The 13,649-nt window shown below is 36.2% G+C and overlaps 2 protein-coding genes across 3 annotated transcripts; one reads left to right on the plus strand and one right to left on the minus strand.

Annotated features, from left to right (window-relative positions):
* Nucleotides 1-660: 660 nt before the first annotated feature.
* LOC18442298 (reticulon-like protein B17) lies at nucleotides 661-3,630 on the plus strand. 2 transcript variants are annotated; one of them, XM_006852521.4, is made up of 8 exons: nucleotides 661-1,214; nucleotides 1,405-1,564; nucleotides 1,651-1,728; nucleotides 1,887-2,031; nucleotides 2,126-2,195; nucleotides 2,308-2,373; nucleotides 2,498-2,620; nucleotides 3,388-3,630. In XM_006852521.4, the coding sequence occupies exons 1-8, from the start codon at nucleotides 749-751 to the stop codon at nucleotides 3,477-3,479; spliced, it is 1,200 nt and encodes a 399-aa protein (XP_006852583.2). In that variant the 5' UTR covers nucleotides 661-748; the 3' UTR covers nucleotides 3,480-3,630. The 2 variants fall into 2 exon arrangements, with proteins under 2 accessions (XP_006852583.2, XP_020527809.1); XM_020672150.2 differs by having other exon boundaries at nucleotides 1,408-1,564.
* A 2,622-nt stretch (nucleotides 3,631-6,252) lies between these two features.
* On the minus strand, nucleotides 6,253-12,239 carry LOC18442299 (Leucine-rich repeat protein kinase family protein). The gene is made up of 19 exons (XM_006852522.4): nucleotides 11,834-12,239; nucleotides 11,564-11,684; nucleotides 11,342-11,413; nucleotides 11,107-11,181; nucleotides 10,953-11,024; nucleotides 10,692-10,853; nucleotides 10,529-10,603; nucleotides 10,367-10,438; nucleotides 10,189-10,260; nucleotides 10,000-10,068; nucleotides 9,834-9,908; nucleotides 9,607-9,678; nucleotides 9,316-9,450; nucleotides 8,696-9,168; nucleotides 8,430-8,579; nucleotides 8,102-8,241; nucleotides 7,793-8,012; nucleotides 7,431-7,666; nucleotides 6,253-6,971 (listed from the first exon to the last, which is right to left on the minus strand). The coding sequence occupies exons 1-19, from the start codon at nucleotides 11,916-11,918 to the stop codon at nucleotides 6,459-6,461; spliced, it is 2,889 nt and encodes a 962-aa protein (XP_006852584.2). The 5' UTR covers nucleotides 11,919-12,239; the 3' UTR covers nucleotides 6,253-6,458.
* Nucleotides 12,240-13,649: the final 1,410 nt, after the last annotated feature.

Raw genomic sequence — 13,649 nt, forward strand, 5'->3', positions numbered from 1 at the left:
TTTTAATGTATGATATTATAGTTAGTAAGGTTGTAATAATTTGGGACTAGGGATTAGTAAAGAGAATTACTAAATGTTCGATGTGATACTAATTTCACTTTATATGAAAAAATATTTTCTTTAATCTTATAATATGAAAGTGTTTACTGATATTTTTAAATTATTTTGATACAATATTATATTATTATATTATAATTAATAATTATATATATATTAAAACAGAAAACAGCATCTCAGTATTCACCTATTTTCATTATTAATTAATTTTAGAAACTAAAAAATCACAATTTTTTTTAGAGAATTATTGTGATTTTTGAAAAAAAAAAAAGTTGGGACAAAAATTACCAATTGGACCGATTCTTTGAACAGATCCACCAATCCGATACGGGTATAGGTGGGACTGATTCGAGTCAGCGATGTATTTTTTTAAACACCGGTTTAGAGCCTACAAACCGCACCCTTACACAAGATGCCGTCAATATCACTTTTCGTCATTACAGTAACGACAACAAAAAAAAAAAAAAAAAACCTGAACGGTGTTCCGACCGTTGGAGCAAAAGACTGCATTGCGCACTTTGCTTTTTCAAAAATGTCAACAAACCCAACGGCTACCTGTCTCCCCCGCTTCAATAAACCCCGTCCTTCTTTCTCTTCCCTTCTACCTCCAATCTCTCTATCTCTCTCTCTCCACTTCAATAAATCCCTTCATTATTTCTCGTCCCTTCTACCTCCAATCTCTCTCTCTCCCATGGAAAATTCACCCAGCCCACGCAAATCCGAAGCTCGTCGAAGCAAAACAATGTCAAGGCAAATGCAAATCTATGACGACTTTGCCGAAAATCTCCCATTATGTCTCATCCCTCCCTTCAAATCTCGACTATCCCTTCTCCAAATCCCACCACAAGAGTCTCCATCCCCGGTTAAGAGAACCAAACATTGCCTCACACCCAACAAGATAGTGAGAAGCCCCACCATCTTGGGCCGATCTCTGGGGGCTCTTGAAGATCTCCGCGTTGAACCAATGAATAAGAAGAAACCTCGAAGAAACAGTAGGCATTCGAGGAGGAGATCAGATCAAGGAGAATTTGAAGATAGAAAGAGAGATTTGGATATGGTTGAGGAGCATAACAGAGCAAGAAGGAGCAGGCATCTCCGTTCTGGTTCTCGTCGTGAGAAAGTAATCTTGGACGTTCCAGCTCTTCCTTCTACAGCTGGTTCGATGCCCAATATCCATTTCAAATATCTTTTCTTTCTATGTGGAATTTTGATTGATTTTGCTATATGGATTATCTCTCTTTTTTGGGATTTATTTTGAAAGAAACTTTGGGGCATTGTAGTTGTTCAAGAAAAACCATGGGGTTTTTGCTTCAACGTTTTGATGGTGGTTCTGTGTGTTTTATGTAGCAGAGATTCCTGAAGCTAAAGAGGGGAGCCTCTATTGTTATATTGAGGAGCAGGTTGTTGATTTGATAATGTGGAAGGATGTTTCTAAGTCCAGTTTATGGTTCGGTTTGGGGTGTCTCTGCTTCTTATCGACATGCTATACCCGGGAAATTAACATCAGGTATGTGCTACTTTAATTCAGAGAGTGAGAGAGACAGATTGGTGTTGATTTGCTAACATGGAAGTTGTGTTTCTGATGTGTCGCAGTTCTGTATCAGTGGTCTCAAATTTGGGTCTCCTACTCCTGGCTGTGTCATTCCTTTTCAACTCTTTCTCTGGCATTAGGTATGAGCACTTGAATATTAGAAGCTGGAAACAATGCAGTCTCATGTTTCTTATAGTTTAGCAGAAGTCTTTAATGAATAATTGGTTTAGTAGATGTAATAAAGGGTTTTGGACCTACTATGGAGAAATGAGCTGAATGACGTTGGACCTACAAACAGGGAGAAGAAGAATGACCTACGAAGGAGATATGAGCTGAATGAAGATGATGTTAAACGGGTTGTTAGAGTCGTGCTTCCACTGGCGAATGAAGCATTCGCCAAAATACGAGAACTTTTCTCTGGCGAGCCCTTGATGACTCTTAGAGTACTCTCTCTCTCTCTCTCTCTCTCTCTCTCTCAGATAGTAGATTATTAATTGGTTCATAATTTGGAAAATGGGTGTTTGATGTCTCTATCAGATGGCTCCCCTTCTTCTTCTAGCAGCTGAATTTGGGCCCCTGCTAAGCATATGGAGGTTGGCTGCAGCTGGTAAGAATGGTGGTAATCCTTGCATATGTGTATCTTAACTGAGGTTTCTTTCATTCAACAAAAAAAAGAAAAACAGAATCTTGAATCTTCTTATTACCACATTCATATGCAGGATTTCTTGTCAGCTTTACAGTCCCAAAACTCTACTCTTCATATTCAGATCAGATACAGAGACAAGGTAGAGACATTTTCGCAACCCACGTTTACTGAAATTTACTTGTGTGGTTGATAACTAACATCCTAGGTTAGTAAAACATTACAGGTTATATGAATTTGTTAACATTGAATTCTGATTGGTGTAGTTAAATGCACGGGGAAGTGGTTTTTGGAGGCTTGGTCAGCTTGCTCTCATAAGAAGATTGTAGTTGCATCAGTAGCTACAGTATTTTGGAATTTGTCCACAGTAAAGACACGAGCATTTGCAGGTTCCAATCTATTACTTTTGAACTTGGTCTAGAGTCCAGACAATCATATGTAAACTTGAAATTTTGTGAGTAAAATCCTTCAGGAGAATTTAAATCAATGTTTTGTAAACTCGGTTCCAGCCTCGGACTCAGCCCTGGCCCCAGCCAAGTAAGTAGGCCCAGTCAGAGTCCTATACAGGACAAATTAATGTTGAAAAGTCAAAAAAAATGTAAAAGATTTATTAAAATAAAAAGTAGCAAAAAAAATAAAATAAGTAATAGGAATCTTTTAAGTCGATAAAAGTCCAAAAAACTACATGAAAGATGGATTATTGCCAATGTTTCTTTATACCCTGAAATATTTTAGAAAAACCAATAAAAAGAAAAAACAATTGGAGCATGTAATAAGAAAAGTTCCCAAATTATCATAAAAACCATATAAATCATATAAAAATATAATGAGGAATTTTTCCAAAGAAAAATAATAATAATAATGCATTCCAAGGGCAAGTTGTCCCTTGGAACTCACCTCAGCCACAGGCCAAGAGGCCTAGTTGCCCAACCAAATGGACTCAACAATTTAAATTGTTGTTGAACTTAATGTGAAATACTGCCACATAAACCAGTTTCAAAACAGAACGTCTAGCTATTCAGCAAGATTTCAACTTCAATTAAGGTTGCCCAAACAAATGAAACACAGATTTTTATGGTTCAGAATTGTTCGGTGCAGCATTATGGATTGGGTCCATATATTTGTCAGTCTAAGTCAAGTTTTTTGTGCTTTGCAGCATTCTTATGTCTGGTAACTCTTCGCCATTACCAGCAAGTAAGACGAATCGAAGAAGAGCAGCATGGTTTGCTGGTTGTTTCAGAGGCTTAAACATTTCAGCCTTTCATGTGAAGCTTTGTATATGCTCTTTTATCCTTATTTTCCACTTTTGCCACGCGGTTAAGCTGCCATTTATCTTATATATTGTATGTAATGTCAATATAAATGGATTTTATATCAATACCAGCCACCATTATTTTCATACACGGACGTCATAAAATAGGAAAGAGAAAGGTTCATATAAAGTCGACGACACCTTTAGTGTAGAATTAAGTGCACCTCTAAAATCCTTAGAAGAAGGTTGTTTTTTATGTTGGAAAAACATCTATTATTGATCATCTCGACATCAAGATATACAGATATAGAGAAAAATAGTGAATCTTGCAACACATTATCTAGACCGTCCATTTTCAATTCATGTGTTTATAAATCAGCTTGATTTGAACTACTTTTGAAGTTAAAATTTTATAATTAGAGATATAAATGAATTTCTCGCACAATCCTAAAAACTTTTGATACCAAAATTATATCTCATGACAAAATTTGGAGGTGCATCTTAATTTGATTATTTAAAATTACAACCTTATGCAAACCACACCCAAGGGACACGGTGATAAAACTCCAAAGCACTAAAGCACTATTTACAATGCAATAAATTGTGTGATAAAAAACTAAAAATTTGATTTTTGCATAAAACTGTAGTATTGTGTGGCAATTGGTAGCGAACATCCATGCTCAAATTTAAAAACACATAGCACAATATTCCCATAAGTTCAGCTGAACATGTCATAATTTTCCACAACAATGAGCCCCTAGACAAGTAATTATGTAAGGAAAATAGATAGAATAAGATTTTGTACTTTGATATAGTTGGTATAATTCATTGGACACAAAGTCCAAAATAAAATTTCTAGAATGTTATGATATACTTCAATTTTTTGATTTTACACCCAATAATTAACAGTGATTGTGCCTTTTCCAAAAAGGAATGGTCAATCCCCTATATATATATATATATATATATATATATATATATATATATATATATATATATATATATATAAATAAAGCATTCTAAAAATGAGAAAAAGTAAAATTTTGATTTTTGCATAAAACTGTAGTATTTTGTGGCAATTGGTGGTAGCGTGCATCCATGCTCAAATTTAAAAACATGTAGCACAATATTCAGCTGAACATGTCATAAGTTTCGACAACAATGAGCCAACTAGACAAGTAATTATAAAAGGAAAATAGATAGAATAAGATCATGTACTTTGATATAATTGGTATAATTCATTGGGCACAAAGTCCCAAATAAAATTTCTAGAATGTTATAACATATTTCAATTGTTGGATTTTACACCCAATAAGTAACAATGATTTTGCCTTTACCAAAAACGAATGGTATACAATCCCTTAAATATCTATATGGTTAATTCTTGAATACACCGCACTACAAAAAATATGCTATATGGGCCTACTCAGAAACTAGATACAATTCCTGCAATAAGGTACAATAAGGTAAAATGTGGTTTGCAACCTTAAGTAAACCACACCCAATGGGCCATGGTGATAAAACTCCAAAGCACTAAAGCACTATTTACAACAATGTTGAAGAGAACACTATGCTAATTGTGTGATAAATACATCATGTACCTGTAAATGTGAAATTACTCAAAGAATACGGAAAAATGACAAAAACTAAAAATTTAATTTTTGCATAAAACTGTAGTATTGCGTGGCAATTGGTAGCGAGCATCCATGCTCAAATTTAAGGACATGTAGCACAATATTCCCATAAGTTCAGCTGAACATGTCATAAGCTTCCACAACAATGAGCCAACTAGACACGTAATTATATAAGGAAAATAGCTAGAATAAGATCACGTACTTTGATATAGTTGGTATAATTCATTAGGCACAAAGTCCAAAATCAAATTCTAGGATGTTATGACATACCTCAATTGTTGGATTTTTACACCTAATAAATAACAGTGACTGTGCCTTTACCAAAAACGAATGATATATAATCCCTTATATGGTTAATTCTTGAATACACCGCACTACAAAAATATGCTATATGAGCCTACTCATAAACTAAATACAATTCCTGCCATAAGGTATGATAAGGTAAAATATGCTTATGGGTATTCTACTTTTAAACAACATACTATTTATAAACAAAGAAACAAGATACAACTCCTGTAATCAGGTACGATTCCAATAGCAGTGTACTCATTCTCTCTAGCAGAGGAATATGCCAGTGTATCGTATTCCCACGAAGTAATCATCAATTCTTGATTCACAAAGAAGAGACAAAATACAACTCCTGCAAATATAGCATTCACAAAAACACAAGAAATGCAAGAAACCAGAATTTGCAAGTACTTAGCTTCTGCATCTTGACCGAGGAACATAAGGATAACACAAGATAACCGCAAGAACCAAAATTAAGCAGCTGTTGGCATCAGCATCTTGCTCAAGAAAATGCATGGGTGGGTGTTTTCTTGAATTGTCATATTTTCTCAGTACTTAAAACCTTTTTCAATCTACTTCCAAAAGATGTAGTGATGATCTAGAATGTATCAAACATAAAGAAAGTTCGAGAAATAGGGGATTTTTCAAATTACGGGACCTTAGGGGATATGCACGTAAATTACTCAATAATAAAAGTGATTGAAGCCCCATTTAGTTGTGTAGTAAATTCCCATCTGTGTTCTCTTCACTTGAGTAATTTAGTTTCAAGAATGGTAGTAGCCAAGGGGTTTGGACCCTTGGCTTGATGCTAAAAATGGAAAGAAAAGAAAAGAAAAAAATGATAATAGACAAAGAAAACATAGTGCCAATCTATATTCATACCCTCTCATAAAATGAGGAGAAAACAATATATTAATCTATTTGACAAATACACACTGTAAACATACAAGAACATTTGATGATTAAGAATAACATCTTCACAATCTTACATTGCTGCAATTCTGCGGTATACAAGAACAAACAGCTAAAAAGAATGGTAAAATCAAAACTCAGCTATTTGGGTTCAACTTTGTTTGGAAATGAATAACCCCCACTGTATTGGAAAGCATCAGTGCTTGATTCCTTTGTAGACATAATCGTTCCATCATAAGGGTGGCGAGGGGCACCCTTTCCAATACCAAAATCAGTAGCAGAAGAAGAGGCAGAGGTTGAATTCGTATTGAGCCCATCATTCTGCAGTATGGACTCGATCTCCTTGACCACCTCACTCATAGTGGGGCGATCAGATGCTGACTCTTCTACACATTTCATGGCCAACTCCACAAACCTTCTGAACCCCATTAAACCACCACTTATCCCAAGGTTAGGGTCGAGTATTTGACGAAGGCCATATAGTTCATCAGCTCCTGCATTTTCCATGGCCATTCGAACCTCCCTCACTATGTACTTGCCTTTTTCAATGGGTTGCCTAGCCGTTAAGAGCTCAAGCATCACCACACCAAAGCTATAAACATCACTCTTGTCTGTCAGTTGTTGAGTCATGTAATACTCAGGATCCAAGTAACCCTGCACCCAAGAAACAAGGCCAACAATTTTAGTCAGTAGCGAGTGGAATATCAATATTTTCTCAGGATTCATGAGGGTGAAGAGAAGTACTCTATAGTCTGTATTTTTTCATTGGGGTCGTGACCCTCTGGTGAATGATGAACAGTGATAGATTTGGACCCACCAGAATAGGACATCACCCTAATAGTGGGGCCCCATCTTTTTCCATCACTGTCCATTGTTTCATTAGACAAGCATGACCCCAATCGTGGGTCCCACTATCTCCCACCCATCGTCCATTTCATCCAAACTGCATGATCTCAATGGACTTGGATCATTTCCTAGTCCATTGGATTCCATTTTCAAATATAGATTCCATTTTCAAATATAGCTTTTGTTTTTGTTCATCGATCTTTTTAAATAGAGTTCGAAAACTGTTTTTTCTTTGGATCTAAAAATTCATGAAGATGGATCACTGACCAGTGTGCCTTTGACTTGAGTGGAGACATGGCCCTTTCCAGTGTCTGCTACAAGCTTTGACAAGCCAAAATCTGCAACCTTGGCATTCAAGTTCTCGTCTAAGAGGATATTAGTAGACTTGACATCTCTGTGAATTATGGGAGGATTAGCAAGCTCATGCAGATAAGCTAATCCCCTTGCCGAACCAAGAGTGATACGGAGCCTCCTCTTCCAATCAAGATATATTCCAGTTTTCCCTGTTCCCAAGCCATATCAATCAGAGAAAATAAGAATCACATACTAATCAACTAAAGTTACAGGTTCATTGCTGTAATATGGTTCATTAATTGTGGGGATAAATAAAATGGTTATTGGAAGCAAACCTGTTAAACTCTCCCTCAATGTTCCATTCGGAACAAATTCATATACCAGCATCTGTTCCCCTTGTTCGAAACAGAAGCCTACAAGTCCAACGAGGTTCTTGTGGTGAACTCGAGAGAGCAGCTCAATCTCAGTCTTGAATTCAAGGCCTCCTTGCATGGATCCTTGCTGTGATCTCTTAATAGCCACCATCTGACCACTCGGAAGAATTCCTCTGTAAACCTGCAGAGATCCACAATCAATTGCATTTTTATTTTCTAATGCATATAGAGATACTCTGGACCTATCGTTGAGAATGGATGAATAATCACCTTCCCATATCCTCCAGAACCAGTCTCATTGTTTTCAGAGAAATTATTTGTACACTTTTTGAGTTCATCATAAGAAAACCATCTTGCTCCTTTCAATTGAGGTGCACCTCCACTATCTTTACCACTAGGTGCCCAAGATGCTGAAACACATACAAACACAAAATGTTGTTTAGTTTGATGGGATGCATATATGTATATATATATATATCTTCAATGCCCATGTATACAATTTATACAAATATTGTGTATCTGTTTAGGTATAAAAAACGGAGAAACATAGATTTGTAAATAGATAGATGTCTGACTTTTGAGTAATCCTGTTACTCACCAAAAGGCTTGCTCAATTCGAGAGCTCTCTCTGCCCGTTTCTTTTGCCTAATGGCATATATGCCTACGCCCACAAGGATGAGGACCAGAACTGAGCAACCCACTGCTATCCCGATGACCACTCCAGAGTTCATCGAACTTCCTTTCGATACTGTTTTCAATCATACAAATTTTCAGCACTCGAGTGATCTTTCTATTGGAAAATTGTGCCTGATAAATAAGCTTAGTTTATTCACTGAAATGATCTATGGTTCATATACCTCATACCTGGAAAAATATACGGGTCGGCAATGAAGAAGTATGGACCGAATGTTTTGCTGGGTTTGAATACTTGGCTGCTAAGATCAAACCCAATTTTTTGAACTTCAGTGATGTTGAAGGATGTCTCACCATTTGGGGGGAAAAGATCCACCTGGAGTCGTAGGTAATTATTGGCATCAAAATTAGGGTTTTGGAGGAAAACTGAACCAGGAGTGAGACCCAGTCCTGTCCAAAGCTCTTGTTCCAGTGATTGAAACAGAGTGGCATTGGTTACATCTGAAAAGGATGGTGCTCTAAAAGTCATGATCCCTCCATATGGGTAAGCACAGATACAAAGAGGGCTGCGCTTCTGATCAGAAGGGCATGTTTTGCTTCCACAGCTTGCCAAACTAGTTGAGTAAGCATCAAATTGACCTTGTTGGGGATGGCAGTAATTTGTATTAGAAATTGGACCATCACAAACAGGGTTGCCAATCAGACTGCAATAGTATTAAAATTCATAATCAGTAATGCCTTTAATATACTATAAAGAAAACATATCCCATCATAATCCATGGGGTTAGGATATAATATTACAACTCATAAGAGCATATTACTAGGAAAGCATCAGCATTTAAGCCTCTTACATGAGAGTATTTTTATATCCAGGTCCCACTGTAACTGTGGGAATATCATTGTTTTGCAAATCCACGAGTTTCAGCTCTGGGCTGATGCCGTTTCCCATGTTGAGAGTGACATTGAAACCATTGTTTCTCAACCTCCTGTAACAAGAAAACCATAGTGGTTACAAGTTGCAGAGTTCTTTTTAGTATGGAACTATGCCATCTTTTACGCTTGGACACAATCTTTTTCTTTTTTAATGGTTACACCTGCTATGTGTAATCGATCAGAGAATATTTTTCACTCCCTGTACTTACACTTGTTGGAGTTGTCGAAGACTGAAAAGCTCTTGTGGCACCTCTCCTACTAGATTTCCGAATTCCATAATACTGCTCAATTAACGAAAAAAGTGGGTTGAGTCTTGAGATAGAAAGAGAAAGCGAGAGAGAGAGAGAGAGAGAGAGAGAGAGAGATGGAACTTGGTGATACCAATAACAAGATTCCGTTGGACCTTACAGCAATGGACTAATACAGTAATACTTACAGTGTTGTAAGTGGTTGTAAGTTTGGGAACCATGATGGAGCCGTTGATTGGTCAAAAGAATTGTTGCTTAAGTCTCTGTAAAGAGTAAAGGGTTCGGTAATTTGGAAACTAACATTCCAATATTGATTGATAATGAAATGGAATGAGGCGAGTTTTGATTTCTTACACATAGTTGAGGGCATCCATTCCTGTCAAGTCTGGCATAGCACCTGTTAGCCTGTTGTGGGATAAATGCCTAATAGAAAACAGTAGTGATGAGAGACTCAATCAAACTCTTCATAAGAAAAACAAACAATTGAACCTAATCAGGAAGAAAAGAAAAACTATAAGAATCATACACAGTTGAAATACTCACAATTCATTGATACTGCTGAGGTTGTTAAGGTTGGTTGGAACAGGACCAGTAAGAGAGTTCCTATCAAGCCGGCTGTTGCCAAAGAGAATCCAACTTTCAAGAAAATGTACGAAGTAAACAATATAATTAACAAACGATGATGAGAATTATAGAATATAGTATGGGTAAGAATACTCACAGAACCTCGAGAGTTTTTACGTGTCCCAAAGTGGAAGGGATCGAACCGCTAAAGTTGTTGGAATCAAAAAGTCTGCATGAATCAGAGGGAGGAATCGAATTCAGAGAGAGAGAGAGAGAGAGAGAGAGAGAGAGAGAGAGAGAGATGTTTGAAGTATTTTACATGTGTATTAACACCATGTTTGAACTGAAGAGCTTTGGTGGGATGAGACCTGAGAGCTGATTCTGGTTGAAATGGCTGAGAAACACAAATGTTATAATAGAATTGAAAGGACAGAGAACATGTTTCTTGATGAGAGAGAGAGAGAGAGAGAGATGAGAATTACAAGTGCTTTGCGTTGAGGAGCATATCCAAACCAGGGTTGATCCCATCTGAAACTGGGAGACCCCCAATTAGTTGATTGTCTGCCAAGTCGAACCAGTAAAGTTTCGAGAGTTCTCCCAAAGAAGCAGGTATTCTACCAGTGAATTTGTTCGTATTAAGTGCCCTAAAATAAACAAAAAACTCAATAATTATCCTTTTTTTTTTTTCAAAATTACATGAGCAAATAACTGAAAACAGGATATAGGCTCTTTGAAATTCTTACAAGAACGCAAGCTCTTGTAGACTTCCCAATTCATCTGGGATAGTACCGGAAAAGCTGCAACCAGCCAAGATCCTAGAAACACAAACACGGTTACATCAAAGGTAAATTTTGATAGACTCCAAAAAAAATCATCATTTCAGGTTTATGGTCTTACAGGGTAGTGAGCTTCTTCAAGTTTTCAATGCTTTTAGGGATCGAACCACCCAAGTCTTGATTGAAAGACAAATCCCTGCCCTCCAAACCAAAATTCCACTAACTTTAGAGAGAAAGACACACACACACAGACAGAGATCCTATGAAACACCAAGAACAAGTAAATTTACAGAGACATGATTCCGATCAATCAGCTGAAAAAACCCAGTAATCTAAAATGGTTTTATGGAACTTACAGAAACTGTAACTCAGTGAGCGATCCAATATCACCAGGCAGAAAACCCCTGAGACCCATCGTGGATAATTTCCTGAAGGACAATACCCACTTTCATCAATTATCCAATAGAAAATTTGCTATGAATTTTTCATAACTTACAGAAGTAGCAAAGGATACTTTCAATACAATCGGCAGAATGTACAAAACATCAAAGAAATTGACATATTTGCTCGTAACTCACAAGGCGATCACTCTTGAATTAGAGCAGGAAACGCCATCCCAATTCGAACCACAAGGATCGGCACCAGACCAATTTGGAGGAGTGTTTTGCATATAAGACTTCAGGGCAATCATGGCAGCACCTGAACACCAGTAAACATAGCATAAGAATTGGTTCCCTTTCCGGTCATCAGTTTTTACAGAAACAACAGCTATAGGGACCATATAAAAAATAGAGCTTTGTGGGGTCATCGTTTTTCACAGAGATAGTTCACACAGAGAGAGAGCTCACCATCGCCGGGATCGGTAATACCCAAGATCAGATGGAACTGGAATCCAGTAGAGAGGAGAAACAGCAGCACCCATGTCTGGAACATGGTTCCAAAAATCAGAAGAGGAAGAGAGATGTTATGATATGGAGAGAGAGAGCAGGGGAAGCTTTGCAGAAATGGAGGGTCAGCCCCCTCTTTTCTTTCACAGGGGCTTTTATTACAGCAAGTTAAACCAAAAAGACTACACCATTTCAATTCTGAACCATAACCACTCTCTCTTTCTCTCTATCTCTCTACTTGTTTCAAAGAGTGGAAGGCCTGCGACGGGAATTCATAAGAGGGAGAGAGGTGGCCGCCCAATCATCCGTTTTTCTTCTTCCGCCATCATATCATCACACAGCTTGGCTTACAAGTCATTCCTCTCCCTCTCCTCTTTGATTGATCGAGTCATTGCTCAAGGAAAAGTTTACCGTTGGTCAAGCCCCATCTTACCCTCCCAGAACCTCCTAAAACCCTCTCTAGTCCCCAGGAGCTATAGGTTTGACCTCGCGGATTGCTTTTACCAAAATACCCTTTCCTTTTTAAGTTTTACCCCCTATTATTTTATTTTTTTCTTCCCTAACGTTTGCAACCTCGACCGTACCTTCAAATTTTACCATACCACCTGATTTTGGTGTAAAATTTTTTTAAGATTATTTTTAAATCTATTTTTGTTTTTAATTATAAAATATTCAATTCCAAAAATAGTTAAAATCAAATAGATATGTAAACTTACGAGAATCTTGAAAATAGACATTTTAGATAAGGGAGCAGTTGGCATACGGATGCATCCGTAGTTGTAGAGGTAAGGTGCATCTTCAAATTTTATCATGGTATATAATTTTGATGTAGAATGTTTTTAGGATTATCTCAAAATCTATTTTTATTTCTAATTATAAAGTTTTAAATTTCAAAAATGGTTAAAAATCAAGTAAATCTATAGACATATGATAAATCTTGAAAATGGACAGTGTAGATAATATATTGTAAAGTGCACTATTTTTTAGACTTAATTTTTTTATTTTTCATGGTCATACATCTCGAAGTCGAGTGATCAATCAAATGGTTTTTCAACATTAAAACTACTTTTTCCAATGGATTTTTTAGGTTCATCTGTAGTTCTAAATTATAAGGTTGCATCCTTATATATACTTTTTCTTTTAAAAAATGTATTGCAAGATGTATTATTTGGACTCAAAATCTTATATATATATATATATATATATATATATATATATATATATATATATATCTAAAATAATAATAATGATCTTATAGGACCCTCTCCTATCCATGTGTGGATGACCCCAAAGGATCACCATTAAAGTTGGCATCAATCTCTAAAAAAGTTATCACATGAACGTGGGACTTGACTTTTCTATACATCCATGCCAAATTTAATGGTGATCCTTTGAGATCCTACACACATGGATGAGGGAGGGTCCTATAGGATCATTTATATATATATATATATATATATATATATATATATATATATATATATATATATATATATATATATATATATATATTTCGATATCGAGATGATCAATTAGAGGGTTTTTCAATATTAAAACAACATTTTATGATGGATTTTTTAGATGCATCTTTAATTCTATATTTTAAGGTTGCAACCTTCGATAAACTTATTCCTTTTTTTTTAATTCGTATCAAGCTAGATAAAGGAGGTGGGTTGTATTAAGTAGAAAATTAATGTTAACCTCTCCTATATTTTTCATAAATCTTAAATTTATATTTAGATCAAAATTCATGTAGCTGATTCTAAATAATTAGAAA

The sequence above is a fragment of the Amborella trichopoda genome, chromosome 1 (genome assembly GCF_054954075.1).
Source record: "Amborella trichopoda isolate Santa Cruz 75 chromosome 1, AtrichopodaSantaCruz75HAP2 v2.0, whole genome shotgun sequence".
Taxonomy (NCBI): Eukaryota; Viridiplantae; Streptophyta; class Magnoliopsida; order Amborellales; family Amborellaceae; genus Amborella; species Amborella trichopoda.

Coding starts and splice junctions, on each gene's coding strand:
- LOC18442298 (XM_006852521.4), top strand. CDS start 749: ATGGAAAATTCACCCAGCCCACGCAAATCCGAAGCTCGTCGAAGCAAA. Junction 2,374..2,497: donor AGATCAGATACAGAGACAAG/GTAGAGACATTT, acceptor TGATTGGTGTAG/TTAAATGCACGGGGAAGTGG. Junction 2,621..3,387: donor AAAGACACGAGCATTTGCAG/GTTCCAATCTAT, acceptor TGTGCTTTGCAG/CATTCTTATGTCTGGTAACT.
- LOC18442299 (XM_006852522.4), bottom strand. CDS start 11,918: ATGTTCCAGACATGGGTGCTGCTGTTTCTCCTCTCTACTGGATTCCAG. Junction 10,604..10,691: donor CTCCTCAACGCAAAGCACTT/GTAATTCTCATC, acceptor TGTGTTTCTCAG/CCATTTCAACCAGAATCAGC. Junction 8,580..8,695: donor CGACCCGTATATTTTTCCAG/GTATGAGGTATA, acceptor GATTGAAAACAG/TATCGAAAGGAAGTTCGATG.